We start from the raw sequence: 26,436 nt of genomic DNA, 5'->3' as shown, positions 1-26,436 counted from the left end.
TTGTTATCGACTTGTCATCAAATTCAGCGACTTCCTGTCTGTAAAGTACAATGTATCCAATTTAGATATGATATGACGTCATGTCTGGAAGCAATTGACCCTAGGGCCCATGAGCAGACAGTGTGATTTCGCTCCGCGTGCTGAACTTTAAATAGTTCAATAGGTGTCTCAAAATCCGTTTTCAGAGGTTAACTGGAGGCAATGAAATACTGAAGTTATAGTACTGAAACTACGACATGATGTACCCCATTTTAATTTGTTAAAATTTGATTTGTAGGTCTGTGCATCTACTTCAGTGGTGCCGCTTCAGCCATTTCAAATGAATTACCCCGCATGCCGTTAACAGAAGTTGACGCACATGTTCCTAATCATGACACCTGAGTCTTGAAAGTAGTCTTCAAATAGTGTTTCGAGGCAGACAGACAGATATTTGACACATCCCCGCGGTTTCCTGTACAATAATATGGCCTTTTCTCTGGTAAGTAGACTTTTTGTGTGAATAGTCGAGCGCTGTCTATAAAATAAATTTCGCAGTCGTTCTACGACTATGTCCTTTGTGAAATGAACCTTTAGCATCTTTAGCTTTTGTCCACGGTGTAACTGCTAACGTTAGCTATAGACATTTTCAATATGTTATTTCAATTTAACATTTTCTATTCATAAATAATCACCAGTCCAGCTCTAACTGTTGAACGATGTAAATGTATTTATGGTTGCCTTTTATGTCTAGTGCAAATTTAATCGTGTTTTTGCCATCACTTGACTGATAATAAGTTTACCTCAAACGTAGTGACAACCGGAGAAATAATAGCCAACAAGGCCAAATTGTAAAGACTAGGCCTATTATTTTAACGTTTCCTATCTAGACTACACGGGGAATAAACCTACTTTATTGGGGAATAAGCCTAAATTTGATGTATGTGCAGTATTGTCTGTTGTACACTGCATGTTCTACATTCATACTGCAAACAGAAAGAAGACCTGAGGCTCCATGACCACTGGCATACAGGCTCTCAAACCCTGCCTACATGCAGCAATGGTGATATCTTCCGCCGAATTAACAATATGTTGGGCAACTCTCTGGACCTCACTGGGGTGTGCACTACACCCACAAACCACAAGGGGGAGCGTGTCCATCACCTGTCAGGTAATTCCAAAGCCATTCAAGAAATGTTTTGTAAAATTGGGTCTAGTCTAGAATTGAACAGCTATGAGGCATCACTTTTCAGTTTTATTCTGATAAATATGCTGAGTTCTCAGCATTGTTTCTCATAACTCCTGCAGAATTCATTCTATAGCAGTTTGGGACCACAATGGCAGTCAGCTGATTCCCTTTTTGTCAATGAGATTGGGAAAGCATTGAAGCTGATTCATGCTGCTCTTGTAACCGATCCAGGTACTAGTTCCTGCCAATACCGAGGCAGAACTTGACTTCCATCTCCTTACAGGGACGTCTTGTTAGTTTTGCCAAATGGTAAAGGGCTTATTCAGCAAGATGCAAGATTTGTAACATTGCAGATAGAATTGTAATGTATTGAACTGACATAATGCCCTGTTCTACAAGGCTGAGAATTATGCATCTCAAAATATATATCTTTATCTGAGCATTAAATTTATACTCTTCTGAATAAGCTTCTAGGCTTTTTTTGTAGTGTTGAATGAATAGTAGTGTTGAATCTGTCTGCCTCCCTACCGGTTCAATTTGCTGAGTCAGACCAGACTGAGGCGTATGGGGAGGGGATCTGGAGGGGGTCCAACTTCTCAGACTGCTGTTCTCCTCAGATCGCTGTTGTGTGAATCCAGTCAGTGTTTTGGAACACATGCTCAGGCAGGCAAGAGAAAGCAGCTCTCAGCCTGTCTGATCAGTGCGCAGCGGCGGTTGGACACTCGCGAGAGCTACAAGAGTCGGCCATACGCGCACGCACACATACATAGTCGGCCGAGAGATTCTGGGGAGCACTGCTGAGCCTCACACACGTTCTACCGAGAGATACCGAGTAGAGCACATTGCTTCCTGAGCCACCCAGCCACGGGTGCTGCCTGGTTGGATCCATGTGCTGAGTGAGAGCTTTATTCAACCCATCTCTCACACCACCGAATGGCAGCGTCAGAAGTGTGTGAGGGCAGCCGAGTCCAGGTCACATGCTTAGCTGGGTGGTGATGCCGACAGAGGCATGGCAGCCTCTGGGCACTTGCCCGGGTACAGTAGGTAAGGCTGAGATGATGGTAGGGGTGTGGTGGATGAGGTAGTTAGGTACTAGACTATGTAGAATTGATATTCCAGAGGTTTTGCATTTCTCTTGGTGTTGCCTGCTGTGAATGTTTTCTCACTATACCCTCCCTTTATACCTGCTCTGTTATTTTGTCTGATTCACGTCCTCCCTTACTCAGTTTCTCCCAACTTGGTTTGTCTGGTTCTCTCTCTTTGTACTCTTTCTCTGCCTCATTTATACTCACTCTATCTCTCTCTCCTTCTCTCCAGACTTACTAGATGGTGATTTTGCTCCGATGGGTAGCCCTATAGGCAGCAAGGTTCCTTGCCCCTCCAGAGCCCAGGGCTCTACGCTCCGTAGTGGTGGCCTGTCTGACCTCACTCAGCTGGGCCTGGGGCTGCAGTCGCTCAGCCTAGCCTGCTGGGAGCAGCCCTCCGCTGCCATGGAGCCTCCGTCGCACACCAACTCGCCCTCCAGTGAGTACCAGTGCCATATTATACACATACCTACAAAACCTTCATAAGGGGGGGAAAATGGGTTTCTTTAAGAAATTAAAAAACCTTTATGAAATGTAGTTGAGGTGGGAGTAGTCTGTTTTGGATAGATGGAAGAATCATGATTTTTGCTTTTCGTTAGAAACTGGTTTTGGGATCACCGGGAAGGAATATGACTTAGGGCTGTTGCGGGGGCCGTATCACGGTCATGAAGACCGTAAAATTCCATGTGACCGTTGGGTCACGGTAATTAGGGTTCTCAATCTCTTATGCTGATGATGATTATGATTATTAGTAGCTTACCAAACTTGTGAACTTCCTGATACTCAGCACTCTATAGTCCCTATAATCACTCTGACATCAATGCAATTGTAATCAAAAATCTAATCAAACACTTCATGAGAGCCCATGAGCTCATGTTGTGTAACATTTCTATAGGCTATGCTATTGCGTGAGAAAACAAAGTGATGGCCTCTTAAAAAGACAATTCCATCAGCTTTCTATAGGCTAGGCCTACTCTATTTATTTCTCAACTTTCCTAATATGAAGTACATTAGTTATAGGATAGGATAATGGTGCCGGAGGAGATGGCTGCCATTTTACAGTCCCCTAACCAATTGTGCTATTGTCTTGTTTTGCGTTATTTGTAACTTATTTTGCACATAATGTTTCTGCCACTGTCTCCTATGACCGAAAAGAGCTTCTAGATATCAGGACAGCGATTACTCACCTCGTACTGGAAGAAGATTTTTTCTTTAACTCGTCGGGCCCGAAGGATTTACTCCAGACACCCGCAAGGCCCTCATCCCTGTCATTCGCAGGAGAAAGATAGGGAGATATCGGGAATGTAGGTCTGGGTGCCTTGTAAGGATCCGACGGCGAGTGGGTTTGCCTTTACCATCGGTCCTATTAGCCAACGTACAATCATTGGATTATAAAATAGACGAACTACGAGCATGTACACTACCGTTCAAAAGTTTGGGGTCACTTAGAAATGTCCTTGTTTTTGAAAGAAAAGCACGTAAAAAAATAAAATAATAATCATTAAAATAACATCAAATTGATCAGAAATAGTGTAGACATTGTTAATGTTGTAAATTACTATTGGAGCTGGAAACGGCTGATTTAAAAATATATATATGTACAGTGAGGGAAAACGTATTTAATCCCCTGCTGATTTTGTACGTTTGCCCACTGACAAAGAAATGATCAGTCTATAATTTTAACGGTAGGTTTATTTGAACAGTGAGAGACAGAATAACAACAAAAAAATCAAGAAAAATGCATGTCAAAAATGTTATAAATTGATTTGCAATTTAATGAGGGAAATTAATATTTGACCCCTCTGCAAAATATGACTTAGTACTTGGTGGCAAAACCCTTGTTGGCAATCAGAGGTCAGGCGTTTCTTGTAGTTGGCCACCAGGTTTCCCCACATCTCAGGAGGGATTTTGTCCCACTCCTCTTTTCAGATCTTTTCCAAGTCATTAAGGTTTCGAGGCTGACGTTTGGCAACTCGAACCTTCAGCTCCCTCCATAAATTTTCTATGGGAATAAGGTCTGGAGACTGGCTAGGCCACTCCAGGACCTTAATGTGCTTCTTCTTGAGCCACTCTTTTGTTGCCTTGGCCGTGTGTTTTGGGTCATTGTCATGCTGGAATACCCATCCACGACCCACGGTCTAAGGCACTGCATATCAGTGCAAGAGGCGTCACTACAGTCCCTGGTTCGAATCCAGGCTATATCAAATCTAGCCGTGATTGGGAGTCCCATAGGGCGGCGCAAAGTTGGTCCAGGGTCGTCCGGGGTAGGCTTTCATTGTAAATACATTTGTTCTTAACTGATTTTCCTAGTTTAAGGTTACACACACACCACACTGACCAAAAGGTTATTTTGTTGGCATTTACGTATGTCCCCATTAGAGGTCGACCGATTCATCGGAATGGACGATTTTAATTAGGGACGATTTCAAGTTTTCATAACAATCGGAAATCTGTATTTTTTTTACATAGATTTGGCCTTTTTATATATATATATATTTTTTTTTAAATTGTATTATTTTTAAACCTTTTATTTATCCTTTATTTAACTAGGTACATTTAACATTTACATTTAAGTCATTTAGCAGACGCTCTTATCCAGAGCGACTTACAAATTGGTGCATTCACCTTATGACATCCAGGTAAGTCAGTTAAGAACACATTCTTATTTTCAATGACGGCCTAGGAACGGTGGATTAACTGCCTTGTTCATGGGCAGAAAGACAGTTTTTTACCTTGTCAGCTCGGGGATTCAATCTTGCAACCTTACGGTTAATTAGTCCAACACTCTAACCACCTGCCTTACATTATACTCCACGAGGAGACTGCCTGTTACGCGAATGCAGTAAGAAGCCAAGGTAAGTTGCTAGCATTAAACTTATCTTATAAAAATCTGTCAATCATAATCACTTGTTAACTACACATGGTTGATGATATTACTAGTTTATCTAGCGTGTTGTGCGTTGCATATAATCGATGCGGTGCGTATTCGTGAAAAAGGACTGTCTTGCTCCACTGTGTACCTAACCATAAACATCAATGACTTTCTTAAAATTAATACACAAGTATATATTTTTAAACCTGCATATTTAGTTATTGCCTGCTAACCTGGCTCGTTGCGAACTCTGAAGACTATTTCTTCCTAACAAAGACAGCCAACTTCGCCAAACGGGGGATGATTTAACAAAAGCGCATTTGCGGAAAAAGCACAATCGTTGCACGACTGTACCTAACCATAAATGTCAATGCCTTAAAATCAATACACAAAAGTATATATTTTTAAACCTGCATATTTTGCTAAAAGAAATTCAGGTTAGCAGGCAATATTAACCAGGTGAAATTGTGCCACTTCTCTTGCGTTTTTTGCACGCAGAGTCAGTGTAGATGCAACAGTTTGGGCCGCCTAATTTACCAGAATTTTACGTAATTATGACATAACATTGAAGGTTGTGCAATGTAATAGGAATATTTACTTAGAATACGGAACGGTTCCGTATTTCACTGAAAGAATAAACGTCTTGTTTTTGAGATGATAGTTTCCGGATTCGACCATGTTAATGACATAAGTATTTCTCGTATTTCTGTGTGTTATTATGTTATAATTAAGTCTATGATTTGATAGAGCAGCCTGACTGAGCGATGGTAGGCACCAGCACGCTCGTAAGCATTCATTCAAACAGCACTTTCGTGTGTTTTGCCAGCAGCTCGTCGCTGTGCTTCATGCATTGAGCTGTTTATGACTTCAAGCCTATCAACTCCCGAGATTAGGCTGGTGTAACCGATGTGAAATGGCTAGCTAGTTAGCGGGGTGCGCGCTAATAGCGTTTCAAACGTCACTCGCTCTGAGACTTGGAGTGGTTGTTCCCCTTACACTGCAAGGGCCGCGGCTTTTGTGGAGCGATGGGTAACGGCGCTTCGAGGGTGGCTGTTGTCGATGTGTTCCTGGTTCGAGCCCAGGTAGAGGCGAGGAGAGGGACGGAAGCTAGACTGTTACACTGGCAATACTAAAGTGCCTATAAGAACATCCAATAGTCAAAGGTATATGAAATACAAATCGTATAGAGAGAAATAGTCCTATAATTCCTGTAACTAAAACTTCTTAACTGGGAATATTGAAGACTCCTGTTAAAAGGAACCACCAGCTTTCATATGTTCTCATGTTCTGAGCAAGGAACTTAAACGTTAGCTTTTTTACATGGCGCATATTGCACTTTTACTTTCTTCTCCAACACTTTGTTTTTGCATTATTTAAACAAATTGAACATGTTTCAATATTTATTTGAGGCTAAATATATTTTTATTGATGTATTATATTAAGTTAAAATAAGTGTTCATTCAGTATTGTTGTAATTCTCAGTATTACAAATACATTTTTTAAATTGGTATCGGCTTTTTTGGTCCTCCAATAATCGGTATCGGCGTTGAAAAATCATAATCGGTCGACCTCTAGTCCCCATTACCAGTGAAACATAATCAAAACCTATTTCTTTCATTTACTTGCTGTGCTGTTTTGTTGTTCATTTGTTCAGTCGTTTCATTCTCAACCAGGATTTCTATGGAATGCCGTTTGGGTCTTTGCGTGTCAAAGATGCACATCAAATAAGTTTGTTGACCAATCAGGACCTGAATATGACCCCATGTCACATAATAATTTAACGTGTTCATACATTTTTTTACGGAGTTATTACATATTCGTTACACTCACTTGTATTTCATATGTCACAACGGTTCATCGATACGTATGCTATGATGCTGGTGAAGTTGTCTCGCACACCTACAGTGCTGGTCATTTTAAATTAAAAAAATAAATTAAAAATGTTTATGGATGCAAACAATGTTCTTCCCCTAAAACATAGCAAAACAACATGTTTCAGTAGCTATAGTTAGCTAGCTAACTACATAGCTAGGTGTCATCTAAAATAACCCTAGTGTATAAGACAGTTATTTTATTTGATTAATGGTGGTCAGACCCATCTATGTAAAGCTCGCCACAATAAGGATTAGCCACGGACTTTGAGGTTAGCCTTCAAAATATAAATATGACATTGACAGTGATGCAAATTAATACAAATAGTAGAATTATGCCATAATTGAATAGATCATGCTAAATGAGGTTGGCATGTTACATAAAATCAACAAGTGTCAAATTAAAATTATTTAATCTGAAATCACACTGGATGTATTATACTTTAGAATTGCATTGGGGGCTTACTTATTTCACTATACAGCCTATGGATTGTGGATCAATTACATGGGGTATCAGTCTACTCAGTGACACCCAGAGAACTTTAGTGTAGCTCTTATTGCGGGACTCTGAAACAACAACTGAATTGAGCCACATCTATTGTCAACCTATGTGTACTGAACACTATTCCTGAGGAAAAACAATACTGCGTGGATATTTTGGAATCTGAACTCTGAGGAGGACGTTGGGGAAAAAAATATCTTGGGCATTGAGTAGACTGATACCTTATTTCATTGATCCCCAAGCCTTAGTTAAAGCTGTACAGTGCAATATGAATGTCAATACACACAATAGGCTGACTGGGTAGGTGATTCCACAGTCCTGCGGTAAGAGACACAACGCTAATATTTGCGTAAACTCTTTAACAGTTGTGTTCTTTGGGTACCACCGAGTAGACTGATACCCCATTTCATTGCTTCACATTCCAACCTTGTTTAACATTATCTAGTCTAAATATGGTATGATTTCACCAATTTGTAACCTTCTGCATCACTTTCAAAGAGGTACTTTTTATTTTGAAGGCAAACTGCAAATTCCACTATTGTGCCTAATCCTTATTGTGGCTGGCTTCACAACAAAACCCGGTCCACTCGAGCTTCACTAGCCAGATGAAGCTAGCCGGCTGCTTATAACGTTGGCTTTGGGCAACAGGGTTAAGTAGCTGGCTAGTTATTTATTTTTAATAGGCGAACAAGTTGCTACCTAGCTAATACTTACTCGCAGGGATTCCTAAATCATTGCTAAGAATAATGAAAATGACTCCAGTTTCTACTGGTCATGGTCTTCAGGCTGGTTGTATTGGTGCTAACTAGGTAGCAAGCTAAAGCTAGCTAGCTACCCCAGAAGTTGCAGTCGAACGAATTATTCTTTATTACCAACGCGGTATTGTAAGCACATCGTTCGTGGTCGGTGTTCGCTTGTTTGACAGTGCTACTGATAGTAGTGGTGGCGCTTGGCTTGCACGTGCAAATTCAGAACACACAACATTCTTTAATAGAACTGTTATTTGACGTGGTAAATTAACAGCTTTTTTAATAACTTCTTAAGGCTAGGGGGTGCTGTTGTCACTATTTATGGTAATCGTGTAATTTTTGAAACGGCTTCCTACAAAATTCTTGATCGTACAATATGCATATTATTATTATTATTATTGGATAGAAAACAGTCTATAGTTTCTATAGGAGTTGAAATTTTGTCTCTAAGTGGAACAGAACTCATTCGACAGCAATTTCCCTGACATGGAGTCAGATTTCAGAAATGTTGGCCCCTGTTCTGGAGTCAGTTTTAAGGCCAATGTTATTCCTATGAGTATACGGACACTGCTTACGTCTTCCCCTGGATGCCTTTACGTGATGACGATTTGAATGGGGTCGATTGCGCAATCACAGGCACTATAAATAAAAAAAACCTGTAGCTAGGAACTCTTTTCTTGCTGCGTCATGCGCGCGGCGGCCACCGACCCGCACTTGTTCCAAGCATTAGTGTAGGGAGTAATATTATTCTGGTCATGTTTCTACTCGTTATAGGAGTTAAAAACATAAGGTAGTTAATTTAAAGCGTTTTATAGCAATTTATATCCGTTTAGTGCGATTTTGGGACATTTATTTCTGAGACGCTGTGAATCTCTGGGCACGCTTCCAGTTCATGTCGAACGCAGTTGGCATTTCCACATGGCAAGAGGACAGCTTTCCACCAAAAGACGATTAGACCCAAGAAAGGATCCTTTGCCCAAGATACTGATGGAAGAACAGCTCAAAGTAGGAACAATTTATTATGATAAATCGTGTTTCTGTCGAAAAATGTTAGTGGCTTAGGACGCCATCTTTTTTGACGTAGCTTCGCTTGGCGCAAACTGTATTGAAAAGTAAGGATAATTTAAAAAATGTAATTCCGCGATTGTATTAAGAATTAAATTGTCTATCAATCGCTGTCCACCCTATATTTTTTAGTCACGTTTATGAGTATTTATGTATACGAGTAGATCACTGTCTAATATGGCGCACGAACATTTTCTCACCAGCTGGGCTACTTTTCCCATTGTCTAACCATGATTTTGGTGGCTAAATATGCACATTTTCGAACAAACTGTATATGTATGTTGTAATGTGATGTTACAGGGGTGTCATCTGAAGAATTCTGAGAAGGTTAGTGAAAAAAATAATATATTTTGGCGATGTTTACGTTATCGCTCTCTTTGGCTAGAATCAATGCTGGGGTAATGTTTGCACATGTGCTATGCTAATATAACGATTTATTGTGTTTTCGCTGTAAGACACTTAGAAAATCTGAAATATTGTCTGTATTCACAGGATCTGTGTCTTCCGATTAGTGTATGCTGTGTATTTTTACGAAATGTTTGATGATTAGTAGTTAGGTAAACACGTTGCTCATTGTAATTATTCTAGTCCATTTGTGACGGTGGGTGCAATTGTAAACTATGCCATCTACCTGAAATATGCACATTTTTCTAACAAAACCTATCCTATACCATAAATATGTTATCAGACTGTCATCTGAGTTTTTTTCTTGGTTAGGGGCTATAAATATCTTAGTTTAGCCGAATTGGTGATAGCTACTGGTGTTGGTGGACAAATAAAAGATGGTGGATTATGCTAATGTATTTTTAGCTAATAGATTTACATCTTTACATATTGTGTCTTCCCTGTAAAACATTTAAAAAATCGGACATGTTGGCTGGATTCACAAGATCTGTGTCTTTCATTAGCTGTATTGGACTTTAATGTGTGAAAGTTAAATATTTAAAAAAAAAAAAAAATTATTTTATTTCGCAGCTCTGCCTTTTCAGTGGGGGTGGGGGGGGTGTGCCGCTAGCGGAACGTGTGTCCTTGAAAGGTTAACGTGTCAAATAGTGTTATTTGACGTGTCTTTTTTGACACACAAAGACCCAAACGGCGTTCCATAGTATGCCGTGAAGCTAATGGCAGTGACGCTATTACTGTGTATCCCCGGTAGGGCAACATCTGAAAAATGGCGCACTTGGTAGTGTGTACCGGCGGTGCTCAACCAGTCACGAAGCCAACATCATCATTTTCCCCCCCTGTCCCTATTTTGAGGCCGTGCATGATAATGGTCCATTCTAAATCAAAATGAATTCCACACATGTTAGTATATGTAAAGGTTAAATCAAGATTAGTCTGATGGGTGACAATATTAGCCTACTGTATCACTTGTGAATTATATATTAGCACTTGAATGATGCCCAGCTTAAGGCAAACAATGCCTTTTTAAACAAATTTCTAATCACAGTTGCACACATGTAGCCTTGCCCAGAGGCCTGTAAGGTTTGTATCACAACTACAGTGGCCGAATAACTTCTTAAAATTAACCACATTAATCCGCTTTAAAACAGGTGTAGAGCCTAACTGGGTCACGTAGCGTGTTAGTTTCAAGTTTGTGGAAGATCATTTTCACCATAAAAATTCCCCTTTTATAATAAAAGCATTACACGCATAATCGCATTTGTGGTCATAATGGTGTTTTCCAGCTAATGGACCATTCGTGCTTATAGCCTACTGCCGTGTGTGCATTGCTGCTCATATAATGTGAAGAAATCAGTCATGTCAGCCTCGTTACGTAAAAAAAATTTTTTTTGATGCTAGTGCTTGTATTAATTTTGGATCTATCGCATCCCACAACTGTGCCAGACGTAGGATTATTTATTTCTGGCACAGAATAGAATGGGTCAACTTTGTACTATGGGAGTAGATTGACATAGGCTAGTGCCTTTGCTGTTCGTTAGGTTTACTCATCTTGTTGGCTGACAGTAAGTGTGGACAGTTCTTCAAATATCTTCAATATGCACCTCGGAGTTGGATAAGGACGCAAGCAGTTGCGTCCCGATGTGTCTGTCTTCACTTGTAGCCTGTGAGAAAGATCCGATCAGCCGCGTGAGCGAGAGGTGCTTCGGAGCAGGCAGCACTCGGGGAGAAGGGATGCAAAAGGAATGGATTTTTTTAGGTTACATTATGGCCACACAAAGGGGATGCCGCTGGGAAATTCAAGGCATTATCAAGTGCTTCTCAAATTGTGAATGAGAGACGACGAAGTGTCTACAGCCTGCATAAAAAAACAAAGTAGAGCTCATGCCTTTCAAGCAACTTTTTTCAAATCATCATTAGTTGCATCATGCAGCCTTACAATGTATTAAAAATCTAAACATGTAGCCCACCATTTGTATCACAACTAAAGTTACTTAACTCTAAATTAAGTATATAGGAGTACCTATTTCTTTGTTAATAACCTCTCAACATAGCTGCATGTGCGCACTACCTCAAATTGTTTGGAGGAAATATTATTTCTATTAAATTTGATCTCCATACTATAAAATAATGCCACAGAATTATAAGCAAATCTTGTCTGCTAAATGAACTAGTGTAGCCCACAGCCATATGGCATAGCCAGATCAGTACCTAACATAAGGATAACTTTTAAAAAGTATGCTTTTCTGTTCTTCTGAAATAGACTACATTTTCTTCATATCATGTTTCTTTAGGCCTGTTGTGGTGTAAATATTGTAATCAAAAGGAGAGGTTGTTTTGAAGAAATCTAAAAATCAAACGTTATTTAATTACTGCAGTAATGGAGCTGGTCGGTAACCACCCCTGGAGGTGATCACTGCCAATTCAACAAGCTGGTTTGAGCCACAGCATTTTATAGCAAAGTCCATCTCCCAGTCTACATAAAACACAATAGGGGTCACGAGGTTAAGGTTTATATGAAAGATACTTATAATTCACAGCAGACAGTATCTGCTGTAAAGTTTTCATTGTGTAGAGACCAGTGTCTCGCCCCCCAACTCCATACTGGAGCCATGTCTCTCTGGTACCATCTAGAACAGAAACATTAACTCATACTCTGGAATGCAGTATCCCCAAAGACATTGTAAATCTCCTGTCAGTGTTATCTACCAGAGGCCGAGGCCCACTTTCAGTTCACACAGACACAATAGGAACTCTCTATTCTGTTGCATAAAGCAACCATTTGATGCAATAAAGTATTATAACAATCTTTCAATTTTGCTCGCACACTGTCAAAAATAATGTATTTATTGTGAAGGTGTAGCCTATATTACATGGACTTATAGACTTTTAAAAATGTAGATGTTCCAAAGATCTGCATCAGTGGCTTGTGTGGAAGCCGGGAGATGCGAAACACATTTCGCGTGAGATCGACAGTTATTTGCTTGACAGTTACTGGCTGACAAAATTTAGTGACCACCACAGCCCTAATAGAACCCTTTGCTGTGATAAACCTTGCTGTGATTAATTCTTTCAAATGTTCTAATAGAACCCCCTAATCCCCTTTTGGGGTGTGCTGGTTTGATTTTTAAGCTATAATGTGCTCTCTGAATTAGGATGGCCTCTGATGCAAGTGGCAGCAATGAGCTCCTACTTCCAAGGATGATTCATCAGACCTATTTCTGTGCACAAGGGTAAACACTCTTCCAGAAGGGGCCAGCCCTGGTTCTGCCTCGTCACGTCTCTTAATTCTTTGCTATGACTAATCAGTTTTCTCTGGCATGGCACACTCGCTGCTGACACGGTTTTGTTTGGCCTGGCAGTGGCACCCTCGTCCAGGGCAGTGAGGCCACTGAATGTAATTACATTTGAATGCCGAGGGCCCAGTTTCCTAATAGCGATGGGGCTTAGGAGGGTTTTAACAATGCATCTTTTCTACAACGGCCGAAGATGTAACATGAGTTTCCCAAAACACCATGCAGAGATGCTAAGTGTGTCGTTGGAGCATGTTGATACTATAGGATCAAAAGGGGAGCGCTGTACTTTCTCCAATCAAATCTTACCTTGTCAGTATTGTGAAATTATAATGTTGATTGATCAGCTCCTAGGAATATTACCACCTATGCCTGCAAATATTGAGGCGGCTTAATCTAATGCTTACAAAATGAAAATACACTAAATTACAGATTTGTCACACTGTTAGGCTACACATGAAATGTATCGAGACAAATTGGACAGTAGCAAAATAACTAAATTGCTTGAACATGAAATGTATTTAAATATGATTTGTTTTCATTTGAAGCATTGTTTTATACGTTGCGCGTTTGTATCAATTGCAAAGACATTGGCAACTTATCAACTTTGTTCTGAAGTTATCACGGTCACAGAGATATGGATAAAGCGTGTGATTCTGTTAAATGGAGATCTGTGTATAAAGTGACGGAAGGGCAAAAAGTATCTAATGACATACTTAGGTCTTCTATGAGTGGTCTTAGGCAGGTGTTAGATTACGAGCGTTTTTCAATTGCAACGTTAACAATGTTTTGGGGAAACCGCTCCGATTTAATGACGCTCTTATGCAAGTTCTAACGATGAACTTAGCGTTGACGCTTTTGGGAAACTGTGCCCAGGGCTGTTCATCTGAATACTCCTCTGCTTTATCCTTTTACCATTAAAACCCATACATTAAGGTTGTGTACTTCACTTTAATGTGTTCCAAGGTTTATAACTTGAAATCACCCAGAGCAGCATTTCTTAATCTTGGTTGCAGGAATCCAAAGGGGTGCACATTTTTGTTTGCCATTTGCCTTAGCACTACACACCTGATTCAAAGCTTGAGTTAATTATTTGAATCCGCTTTGTAGTGCTGGGGCTAAAATGTGTACCTCTTTGCACAAGGACCAGAATTAAGAAACGCTGACCTAGAGGAAACAAAATGCTGTCTTCACTGGCTCTGTGAATTTGTTGAGGTTTCCTTCAGTGACGTCCCACTCAAGTTGCAGTATGATGAGCACATGAGTATTCTTTGTATTTATAGTGCTAGGCATGCTGGGTAGCCCACTGGGCCAGCCTCTGGAACCTCTGGGCACCACAGATCTGCTGGCGATGTTCCCTGGGCTGAGTCATGGTGGGAATCCCCGCGTGGAGGGGCGCGCCTTCCTGGACTCGCGCTGCAACAGCCCGGCCGACTCTGAAACCAGTGGTTTTAGCTCCGGATCGGACCACCTCTCTGAGCTGCTGGTGAGTTTTGATTGAAGACCCTAGAATAGACATCTTTATGGCGCAGTTTCATAGGCCCAGATTCAGGCCCGGCCCTAGCCTTTTAGGGGTTCTAAGCAAGTTTAGGTTGGGGGCCCCACCACCTTGGGACCTTTTGCGACACCCCACCAACCAAATCAAAAGCTAATTTCCTGCAATTCAACACATTTTGGCATGGGGTGGAGATACAATGTTGCAGTTTAAAGGCTACTAATTGAGCTAAGGTCTGTTAGTGAATGACGAGGAGCACTGCTGATGTCTACTATTCAAACTCAACAGTAAGTTAAGGGGCCCTGTTTAATCTGATCACTCCTCAGCTATATTCAAGATGATGTAGGCCATTTTGTGCTTTTTATAGTGAAATAGCGGTTTGCCCCATTTGATTCCACTATAATCAGTTATGGCTAGCCTGAGGCAGCTGGAAATATTCCTGGTATGCACTTAAACTGTCTGGATCCATCAACAACAAACTAATTGTGAAAAATGTATGTCAGAGTAAAGGTTGGGTAGGTATCAGTGTTGTAGTACTAAAAACCAGTCTCGAGATCACACATTGGCTCGGTCTTGTCGGATACATATGTATTCGGTCTTGACTCCGTCTCAGACAGCCTAGACCAGCGGAGTTTTTTTTTAAAAGCACACAAAAAAACCAAATGATCTGCTTCCATTCTGTCAGCGCATAACTGCTTTGTCAGCCAAAATGTATATCAAATTTGACTTTTCACATGCTCAGAATACATCAGGTATTGTGACATGCTTACTTACAAGCCCTTAACCTTTACCGCTCCAGCGTTCCGCCAGCGGAACTCCTCCCAAATTCCACTGAAAAGGCACCGCGCGAAATTCAAAATATATTTTTTAGAAATATTTAGCTTTCACACATTAACAAGTCCAATACAGCAAATGAAAGGTACACATCTTGTGAATCCAGCCAACATGTCCGATTTTTAAAATGTTTTACAGCGAAAACAGCACGTATATTTATGTTAGCTCACCACCAAATACAATAAAGGACAGACATTTTTCACAGCACAGGTATCATGCACAAAGCCAACCTAACTAACCAAGAACCAACTTCATCAGATGACAGTCTTATAACATGTTATACAATAAATCTATGTTTTGTTCGAAAAAAGTACATATTTGAGGTATAAATCAGTTTTACATTGCAGCTACCATCACAGCTACCGTCAAAAATAGCACCGACGCAGCCAGAGTAATTATAGAGACCAACGTGGAATACCTAAATACTCATCATAAAACATTTCTGAAAAATGCATTGTGTACAGCAAATGAAAGACAAGCATCTTGTGAATCCAGCCAATATTTCTGATTTTAAGTGTTTTACAGCGAAAACACAATATAGCATTATATTAGCTTACTACAATAGCCTACCACACAACCGCATTCATTCATCAAGGCACTTTAGCGATAGCAATAGGCACGTTAGCGTTAGCGAATAAACCAGCAAAAGATATTAATTTTCACTAACCTTCATAAACCTTCCTCAGATGACAGTCCTATAACATCAGGTTATACATACACTTATGTTTTGTTCGAAAATGTGCATATTTAGAGCTGAAATCAGTGGTTATCCATTATGCTAACGTAGCTTCTTTTTCCCAGAATGTGCAGATATTTCTATTAGACTCTCACCTATTCTGACCAAATAGCTAATCGCTAAATATTACAAAAAAATACATGTTGTACAGGAAATGATAGATACACTAGTTCTTAATGCAATCGCAGTGTTAGAATTCTAAAAATATCTTCATTACGACATAAGGCTTATGTTATAGCGAGAGAGTGGCCAAAACCTGGGCGCAAAACTACTAGTACACAGTTCGACAGATATATGAAATAGCATCACAAAATGGGTCCTACTTTTGGTGATCTTCCATCAGAATGTTGGACAAGGGGTCCTTTGTCAAGAACAATCGTTGTTTGGATTTAGAACGTCCATTTTCCCTCTTGAATTAGCAAGCGCACTAGCCAAGTGGCGCGAAGCTCTCCTTTCTGAACAAAGGCACACAACGCAACACGCCTAACGTCCCGAATAAATTTAAAAAATCGAATAAAACTGTATTGAAAAAACATACTTTACGATGATTGTCACATGTATCAAATAAAATGAAAGCCGGAGATGGTAGTCGCCTATAACGACAGCTATTCAGAAGGCAAATCCAGGTCCAACTTCGCGCCTTCCTGAAAACAAAAAATGGGTGACTCGTCGTGCCAAGAGGATAAATTCCACCTCAGACCAAGATAAACACTTCATTTCTTCTCTCACTTCCTCTTGACATCTAGGGGAAGGTGTATGACATGCATATATACTCATACGTATCATGCCCATTTATAGGCAGGCCCTTGAACGGAGCATCATTTTCAGACTTTCCACTTCCTGGTCAGAAAGTGTGCTGCCAAATGAGTTCTGTTTTACTCACAGACAAAATTCAAACGGTTTTAGAAACTAGAGTGTTTTCTATCCAATAGTAATAATAATATGCATATTGTACGAGCAAGAATTGAGTACGAGGCCGTTTAAATTGAGCACGTTTTTCCCCCAAAGTGAAAACAGCGCCCTCTGTCCTCATCAGGTTAACCAACAATGCAGTTCAAGAAAGAGTTAAGAAAATATTTACTAAATAAACTGAAGTAAAAATAGTCAAATTAAAAAGTAACACAATAAAAATAACTTGGCTATATACAGGGTGTACCGGTGCAGGGGTACAGTAAGTCAAGTTATTTTGTACATGTAGGTAGGGGTAAAGTGACCGCATAGATAAGTGATAGCAGCAGTGTAAAAACAAAAAAGGGGGGGGGGTCAATGTAAATAGTCTGGGTGGCCATCTGATTTAATTGTTCAGCAGTCTTATGGCTTGGGGGTAGAAGCTGTTAAGGAGCCTTTTGGTCCTAGACTTGGAGCTCCGGTAGCAGAGAGAACAATCTATGACTTGGGTGACTATAGTCTTTGACAATGTTTTGGGGCCTTCCCCTGACACCGCCTAGTATATAGATCCTGGATGTCAGGAAGCGTGGCCCCAGGGATGTACTGGGCTGTGCGCACTATCCTCTGTAGTGCCTTGCGGTCGGAGGCCAAGCTGTTGCCATACCAGGATGGATGTATAGACTCCTTTCTTGAAAACATTGCGATTCTGAAAGGACAGCAAACGTAATACCAGCGCACTCACAAAGTGCCAGTGGTGTAGAGGAGGGTATACGCAGGTATAAACATTATACCCATCTTTTTTTTCAGTGGGCATTGTGTATACTCACTACTTAATCCCTACTGATATGTATCAAGGTAGTGTAGTGGAGGTATACGATCAATTATGTAGTACAATAGAGAAATCATGCTCAAAGTAGCCTACATAATCGCAAAGCGCATGAAATACACTGCTCAAAAAAATAAAGGGAACACTTAAACAACACAATGTAACTCCAAGTCAATCACACTTCTGTGAAATCAAACTGTCCACTTAGGAAGCAACACTGATTGACAATAAATTTCACATGCTGTTGTGCAAATTGAATAGACAAAAGGTGGAAATTATAGGCAATTAGCAAGACACCCCCAATAAAGGAGTGATTCTGCAGGTGGTGACCACAGACCACTTCTCAGTTCCTATGCTTCCTGGCTGATGTTTTGGTCACTTTTGAATGCTGGCGTTGCTCTCACTCTAGTGGTAGCATGAGACGGAGTCTACAACCCACACAAGTGGCTCAGGTAGTGCAGCTCATCCAGGATGGCACATCAATGCGAGCTGTGGCAAGAAGGTTTGCTGTGTCTGTCAGCGTAGTGTCCAGAGCATGGAGGCGCTACCAGGAGACAGGCCAGTACATCAGGAGACGTGGAGGAGGCCGTAGGAGGGCAACAACCCAGCAGCAGGACCGCTACCTATGCACATTTGTGGCCTGCTGGAGGTCATTTTGCAGGGCTCTGGCAGTGCTCCTCCTGCTCAAAGGCGGAGGTAGTGGTCCTGCTGCTGGGTTGTTGGCCTCCTCCACGTCTCCTGATGTACTGGCCTGTCTCCTGGTAGCGCCTTCATGCTCTGGACACTACGCTGACAGACACAGCAAACCTTCTTGCCACAGCTCGCATTGATGTGCCATCCTGGATGAGCTGCACTACCTGAGCCACTTGTGTGGGTTGTAGACTCCGTCTCATGCTACCACTAGAGTGAGAGCAACGCCAGCATTCAAAAGTGACCAAAACATCAGCCAGGAAGCATAGGAACTGAGAAGTGGTCTGTGGTCACCACCTGCAGAATCACTCCTTTATTGGGGGTGTCTTGCTAATTGCCTATAATTTCCACCTTTTGTCTATTCAATTTGCACAACAGCATGTGAAATTTATTGTCAATCAGTGTTGCTTCCTAAGTGGACAGTTTGATTTCACAGAAGTGTGATTGACTTGGAGTTAAATTGTGTTGTTTAAGTGTTCCCTTTATTTTTTTGAGCAGTGTATATTTACATGCGCGCCGCACACACAGCCTAGTTTCAGTGGAATATCATCTGCAGGCAGCAAGATTGTGCAGCTTTCAACTTGTTTTGGCAAGGAGCAGCTCACAGAAGAATGACATCGGTAGGGAAGGAAAGACGTTTCAATATACAGTGCATTCGGAAAGTATTCAGACCCCTTGACTTTTTCAACGTTTAATGTTGCAGCCTTTTTCTAAAATGGATAAAATTGTTTTGCTTTTCTCATCAATCTACACACAATATACCTTTTTACATTTTTGCAAATGTATTAAAAATAAACTTGAATCACCTGGATTTAAGTATTCAGACCCTTTACTCCATACTTTATTGAAGCATCTTTGGCAGCGATTAAAGCCTCAAGTCTTCTTGGATATGATGCTACAAGCTTGGCACACTTGTATTTGGGGAGTTTCTCCCATTCTTCTCTGGAGATCCTCTCAAGTTCTGTCAGGTTGGATGGGGAGTGTGATGGTCAAGAATGCTCTAGATAACATGTAACCAGCTCTGCTAAGGTGTGTAAAATGGTCAGTGAGGTGTTCTCTCATTTGTCTGGAAGTAGCTAGCTAGCCAACTTTAGCCAGTTAGCTTGGGTGCTAGGTTGGGATAAGCATGCATTGGCAGGCAAGCTGCAGAAGGATGAGGAGGCTACAATTCCCCATCGTTTATCAGTGCAATTTTGACGGCCAACTAGCTGCAAAGTTTTGAGAGGGTTTATCTAATGTTCCGTTGTTAAATTTGAGCTCATCTTGCTCTGGCTAGCATTAGTTGATGTGCATAACTGAGGGAGAGATTCTACCTTTCATGGTTGTTTGATCAATAGGACTGTAAAGTTCCCAAATGTTAGAGGACTCGTGTGGTGTTTACAGATATCCATGCAGGTGTATTTTGTGGCTTTTAGCGAATGCGTTCGAATTATCTAAATTTGCGCTGTTGTCAGGTCTGTGTAGACTCCGGTCCTGGACAAGACATGTTTTATTTACTGCAGTGTCTATTAATTGTCCAAATGCACAGCCACTTTCACACACTATATTGCTATAGAATTTTCACATGCCATAGTATACACATTCTAAAAATTAATGTAAACGTGAAAATGGCCACCTCTAAGTGGTCGCTTGTCAGAAAATGTTTAAGTGTCATACTTCCTGGGGGTGTATATGAACAGATTTTAATAAGATTTCATGACGCTAAAATGCTGTCACTAAAACTTTAAATGCAGCAATGTTTCTCACACGTTATTTTCAGCGATGGCAAACAGCAAGCGCTCTGCAATAAACAGTTCCATTTACCTGATGATGATCATTTGAAACTTAACTAGCAAATGAACAAATTAGCAACAACATCCTCTTTGATAACACCTGCTGCAGCCACTGCAAACTAGCCGACGACAAAAGCTAGCTAGCGAGATGGGGAAAACTACTGCTCGCTATTGCGCGGTGACGTGTTGGCCTTCAAGAAGGCAGAAGTTTCCATACGTTTTTATAAAAACGGTCCCACCTATTAAGCTCCCCGAGTGGCGCAGCGGTGTAGCACTGCATCTCAGTGCAAGAGGCGCCACTACAGTCCTTGGTTCGAATCCAGGCTGTATCACATCCGGCCGCGATTGGGGGTCCCATAGGGCAGTGCACAATTGGCCCAGCGTCGTCCGGGGTAGGCCGTCATTGTAATTAAGAATTTGTTCTTAACTGACTTGACTAGTTAATAAAAAATAGTTATTGGTTGATTCCACTGTCACTCCACAAAATGTTGCCCTACTACAGTTGAGTGGCAGATGCCTTTATCTTGCTTTAGATGGCCTAGCCAATAGCTGACTTGGCTAGCTAGAGACCAGCAAAGAAACAATCAGGATTTATATATATTTTCTCTTCCGCGTTAACCCTTTCCTTTCCAACAAAAACTAAAGAGAATAAATCGGAAATATTTAAAAAGAATTACATTATTTTATAAATCGTTAGCAGGCCCATTATTCCCCACGGTGTTTGGGCTAGTAATAATTTGTAACGTGGCTCTATTTTTCCCTCCACATGTATTTTTTCACTATTCTGAATGTCCAAAGAATCCAAATGTTCTGAAATATGAACACAGAAATACTGGATATTTTGAACTCTTATGGTGGTGGTTTTACAAAATTACAATGGTCTTGAATTGGACTGGCATTTTTCTGGTCTTGACTCTCTCGGATCCCTTGTCCCCCTCCCGGTCTTGATCTTGAATCGGTCTCTTACACAACACTGGTAGGTATTGATTTGGAACTGACACTAGAGTTCTGTGCACAGTTCTGGCTGTAGTTAAGTGTGTGTGTTCCCTCTCTGCAGTCTTCTCTGCGGATCTCTCCGCCCCTGCCCTTCATGATGCCGGGGGTACAACAGAGGGACCCCCACATTCTAGGCACAGCCGTTAGCTGTTCTCGCCTGGACCTCCACGACGACAACTCTGCTCTCAGCCCTGAGCCCCCCACCCTACCGGGCCAGGGCCGCTGTGGGGTGCCCCTGGCCAAGCGCTTTCCCCAGGCCTCAGTGTGGCCCAGCTGGGACTTGCTGGAGGATCCCCAAAAGCCCTTCAACATCGAGAGGGAGGCTCGCCTGCACAGACAGGCTGCAGGTACTGTAGCTACCACAGGAAACAACATTGGGTGTATTCGTTAGTTTGATTCGATTGCAAAATGATTTGTGTTTTACAAAATGTTTTGCAACACTGTTTACTCCAAACGGAAAACATTTTCCAATGTCTATTGGACAGATTCATGTAGGCCCCTCTTTCCGTTTGCTCTGTTTGCTTCCGTTTTGGTTCTTAAACAGTAAATGTTTTTGTTGCAAGAAGTAATGAATACACCCCAGTTCTCCACGGCCACGTTCTTGCTGGTTCCCTCTCACTCAACTTGATTGCCCAATTATGTAAATGATTGACAATTTCAGGAGTCTAGTAATTTAGTTGCATTTTACACTATATTCTTCTACATGCTACAGTTCTGTGCTATCATCTTTCTTATTTTTCTTCCAGCTGTGAACGATGCCACCTTCACATGGAGTGGCCAGCTGCCTCCCAGGAACTACAAGAACCAAGTGTACTCATGTAAAGTGTTCCTGGGCGGTGTGCCATGGGATGTGACTGAAGGTGAGAAGAGCCAAATAACCCAATAAGAATGCTAATTTTGTTTCTGTTTCAAAACGTTGTGCGCTACTGAACATAACCCAGGTTTGATGAATAAGTCACAGTAATTTAGCAGACAAACTTCTTCTCTCCCCTCCCTCCACAGCCAGCCTGGTCGGCACGTTCAGCATGTACGGACCTCTGAGTGTGGAGTGGCCGGGTAAGGATGGGAGGCACCCACGCTGCCCACCCAAAGGTAATATGCGTAAAGGTAATGCTGATGTGGTAGGAATTTTATTTTACTCATTGTTCTCCCAGAGCACAGAGGTGGACACGTACATTGGCATGTATTCACTTCTGGTGTTTAACAGTAAGTGGTGCCTTCTATTTTTGTTTATTCTTCGGTCGAATAAAATAACCTAAAATCCATAGTCAACCTGAATTGTATTTCAGGGAAATGTGCAAATGTTATGTGCCTTTTTTTGCGTGTAGGCGGTAAGGATATACAACAGGGATACAATGCTACAGGGATATAGATATTGAAGAATGTAGAATAACACTGACACGCTGTGGTATGTCTAGCCTACGTCAGGCAGGGAATGATATACTCCGTGCGTGTGTTTTTGAACTGACACTGGTCTCTGCAGGCTATGTGTATCTGGTGTTTGAGAGTGAGCGGTCTGTCCATGGGCTGCTGCAGGCTTGCACCCAGGACCTGCTCCACAAGGATGACTATAGGGAGTATTACTACAAGATGTCTAGCCGAAGGATGCGCTGCAAGGACGTGAGTAGTGCCCTTTCAAACGCCTGGTTCCATTTCTGTCCATGGGACGTTCTTGTAGCACCTAGCCTACCTGCTGTCTGACCTGTAGGAATTGGATGGGTGAAGGCAATGAGGTTGGCCCTTCTGCTATATTGCTCTCACTAATTCAGTCTTTGGCCCCATCAGGGCTAGACTCATTTCCATGTGTGACTGACTTTGGATGGAGCCTTCATAATTGGTTGCAGTATTCAAATTGAAACCCTCTGTATTACATTTTTTAAATCTTCCCCTTCCCCGCATGTCCTCAGGTGCAGGTAATCCCTTGGGTGCTGGTTGACAGTAACTTTGTGCGCTGCCCGTCCCAGCGGCTGGTCCCCAGTAAGACTGTGTTTGTAGGAGCGCTGCATGGCATGCTCAACGCAGAGGCCCTGGCCTTCATCATGAACAACCTCTTCGGAGGGGTCATGTACTCTGGCATCGACACTGACAAACACAAGTACCCTATAGGTAGGTGTAGTGTGGACCAACGCACTCTGGGATTGGTTAGCCTTGTCTCCTGACACTACTCTTTACCCTCCCAAGCTCCATCATTGTCTACTGGACCACGTGAGCTGTTTTTTCTCAGGGATAACAAGTAGCATGATATTTAAAAAGGGAATAGTGCCTTTATAATACAAGGGGAAATGAATCTGTTAACAGCTGACAGTCTGACTGAGGTAGTTGTGACTTTGACGAAGGGGATGTTTAAGCATGTGTCCTTAACGGCAGGGTCGGGACGTGTGACCTTCAACAACCAGAGGAGCTACCTGAAGGCTGTGAGCGCCGCCTTTGTGGAGATCAAGACTCCAAAGTTCACCAAAAAGGTAAGGAGAGCTTCCATTGGGCATCTCCATTGAAAGATGGATTGAGGCAACCTAAGCTCTCTAGCCTTAACCAGTACTCAACCTCTTTACAGGGCTGGATCAATGCATTGATTTATTTGTCTACTCAGGTTCAGATCGACCCCTACTTGGAGGACTCCACGTGCCAAGTGTGTAACCGACAACCAGGGCCCTTCTTCTGCAGAGACCTGGTGAGAACACACCATACAATGGAGGGTAGAGGATAATGTCCAGCACTAATTTTATTGATGGGTTATTACTTAATACTAAACAGTTTAGAGATGCTGCATTTCAGGTCTTGTTATTAGTGAAATAAATGCGAGTGCTCCAGTCTGAAATGGTGACTGACTGAGTGACTTGTTTTCTCTACAGGCCTGCTACAAGTACTTCTGCCGCTCTTGCTGGCACTGGCAGCACTCCATGGACGTGCTCCGCAGCCACAGGCCTCTCATGAGGAACCAGAAGCGCTTGGACTGCAGCTAAGCTGCCTGCCATGGCAACACTCCAGGGGGCTCCAGAGATCCCCCACAGGAGCTGGAGCCAGGATGAGGGATAGGTTAACCACAGGAGCCCCAGAGCTTGTTGTCCCCCTCAACAGGGCCCAGGGGAAGAACCACTAGGAATATTCACTACTGCACTGCGATCTCTTTTTGCCGTTTACTTGTTTTCACTAATGGCACTTATGCACAGTAAAGTGTTGGAGTCATTGAGACAACTACTATTACAATTCAGGGCAGGACATTAAAAGGCATCCATAGATGTTCCTATCCCTAGATTTTGAGTTTATTTTGTTGTTGATCCTTCACTTTATATATTTCAGGTCCCATTGTCCTTCATTGCAGATGCCAGACTATGCCTTTTGTTTTTTTGTGATTTTGACCATCCCACCACACCTACTAAAATTCCTCAGAGGTAGATGTTTTTGTTGGGGGGGGGGGGGGGGTGAGGAGTTTGGGAATCAGTTGTCCAGTAGCGTACCTTAATATTTTTACGCAGGTATTTTACACATTTTTACTCATGGTTTTAAGTCCTAACATGGTAACTTAATATAATATTTACTTGACTGCTTTTTAATTTTTTGGGGACGATTTTTTGTTTTTGCCCCTTCAAAGTAATTGCCTGGGGCTGTCGGTTTGTACATTTAATTTTTTAGAAATATGAAGTGGTTGAAGCCTTTGCTCTGCCTAGCTGTGTCGGTGCTCCAGCGTTTTTAGCCATCCATTGCCAGATGCTGACCAGTCAAACCAACAGGCTTTCAACTAATGATCAGATAATATGGAAATAACACTGGAACAAACCTTGATCTCGACTGTACATAGTTTTAATCAACTTAGTGTTGTACTTTTTAATTTGTACTTGAGAAGGTTTGACTTGTTTTTTTAATCACCTGTTATCTTCTTTTCAGCAGGACAGATGTCATTGGAAGTGTTTTTCTTAGCCGCTTGGTTCCTGTTGAATGTAGAACTAACTTTGCTAGTATGATGCGACCAAACATGGCTTACCTCCCCATACCCTTCTCCCACCCCTTTTGTTGTCATCGGAGGCTCTGTTCCAAAGACCTATTGTCATCCCTCTATTTTATCAAGTTTCTTGTGCTGCTTTTTAGGGTTTGAAAGTCTACCTCATTGGTTTGCTAATATTGCTAAAGTTGCCTACAGGTGTGGATGGTGTTCTGATTGCACAATAAAGGTGTTGAAGCATTATCATTGGTTCCTTGTTTATTTGCTAAAAAACCCGCATTGAGTGTTGGCTTCAAGGGAATATGAGAGTAAATTCACAAATGTACACATGATCTTAGTGTGTGTTTATATACAGTACCAATCAAAAGTTTGGATACGCCTACTCATTCAAGGATTTTTCTTTATTTGTGCTATTTTATACATTGTAGAATAATAGTGAAGACATCAAAGCTATGAAATAACACATACGGAATCATGTAGTAAACAAATCAAAATATATTTTAGATTCTTCAAAGTAGCCACGCTTTGCACACGCTTGGCATTCTCTCAACCAGCTTCAACTGGAATGCTTTTCCAACAGTCTTGAAGGAGTTTGCTCTGCGGTCCAACTCATCCCAACCCATCTCAATTGGGTTGAGGTCAGGTGATGGAGGTTGAGCGCATGCAAAGCTGTCAAGGCAAAGGGTGGCGACTTTGAAGAATCTAAAATATATTTTGAATTGTTAAACCCTTTTGTTGGTTACTTCATGATTCCATATGTGTTTGATAGTTTTGATGTCTACAATGTAGGAAATAGTCAAAATAAAGAAAAACCCTGAATTAGTTGTGTCCAAGCTTTTGACTGGTACTCTGTGTGTATGAATGGGTACGCTACCCTGGGTAATGGGGATTAGTTGAAGTCAGGTGTCAATACTTATGCTAAACTAGCTAGTTCCTCTCTACAAATCATCACCATGTAGAGTGCTTGTTTTGTGGCCAATATTTTTGGCCTCAACTGTATGTCCTGTTTGACTATCTTGCATAAACCAAGTTCCCTCCAGTTTTACAAAATGTTCGGATACATGGATTGCACCTGTCTCTAAGTCTCATTGTTATCAACTTTCTACAGCTGCAGCATATTGTTGTCTGAATGATGGTTAATGCCATAGAATTAGATATTACAATATTAGAATGGCATCCACCCTTGTGATAATCCAAAAGTCAGCCATGTTGGTTTGTGATCAGATAATGTCTGAAACAATGAATATGAAGAATT

General features: G+C 41.5%; 1 protein-coding gene across 4 annotated transcripts; it reads left to right on the top strand.

Moving 5' to 3' along the window:
- The first annotated feature begins 96 nt into the window (after window positions 1–96).
- On the top strand, window positions 97–25,424 carry cpeb1a (cytoplasmic polyadenylation element binding protein 1a). 4 transcript variants are annotated; one of them, XM_055934885.1, is made up of 12 exons: window positions 97–478; window positions 973–1,147; window positions 2,483–2,689; window positions 14,288–14,490; window positions 21,303–21,588; window positions 21,988–22,101; window positions 22,214–22,333; window positions 22,725–22,861; window positions 23,149–23,347; window positions 23,609–23,703; window positions 23,832–23,912; window positions 24,094–25,424. In XM_055934885.1, the coding sequence occupies exons 1-12, from the start codon at window positions 464–466 to the stop codon at window positions 24,202–24,204; spliced, it is 1,743 nt and encodes a 580-aa protein (XP_055790860.1). In that variant the 5' UTR covers window positions 97–463; the 3' UTR covers window positions 24,205–25,424. The 4 variants fall into 4 exon arrangements, with proteins under 4 accessions (XP_055790860.1, XP_055790859.1, XP_055790861.1 ...); XM_055934884.1 differs by having other exon boundaries at window positions 22,214–22,348; XM_055934886.1 differs by having other exon boundaries at window positions 98–478; window positions 22,244–22,348.
- The last annotated feature ends 1,012 nt before the right edge of the window (window positions 25,425–26,436 follow it).

This window comes from Salvelinus fontinalis, chromosome 9 (genome assembly GCF_029448725.1).
Source record: "Salvelinus fontinalis isolate EN_2023a chromosome 9, ASM2944872v1, whole genome shotgun sequence".
Classification (NCBI taxonomy): Eukaryota; Metazoa; Chordata; class Actinopteri; order Salmoniformes; family Salmonidae; genus Salvelinus; species Salvelinus fontinalis.
Note: the sequence above shows the minus strand (reverse complement) of the source record. Positions and strands in the feature narration are given on the sequence as shown.

Bases quoted from the DNA above. Each gene is read 5' to 3' on its own strand.
- cpeb1a (XM_055934884.1), top strand. The intron at 14,491-21,302 runs GTGAGTTTTGAT...CCCTCTCTGCAG, and splicing joins ACCACCTCTCTGAGCTGCTG to TCTTCTCTGCGGATCTCTCC. The intron at 23,348-23,608 runs GTAGGTGTAGTG...CCTTAACGGCAG, and splicing joins CAAACACAAGTACCCTATAG to GGTCGGGACGTGTGACCTTC.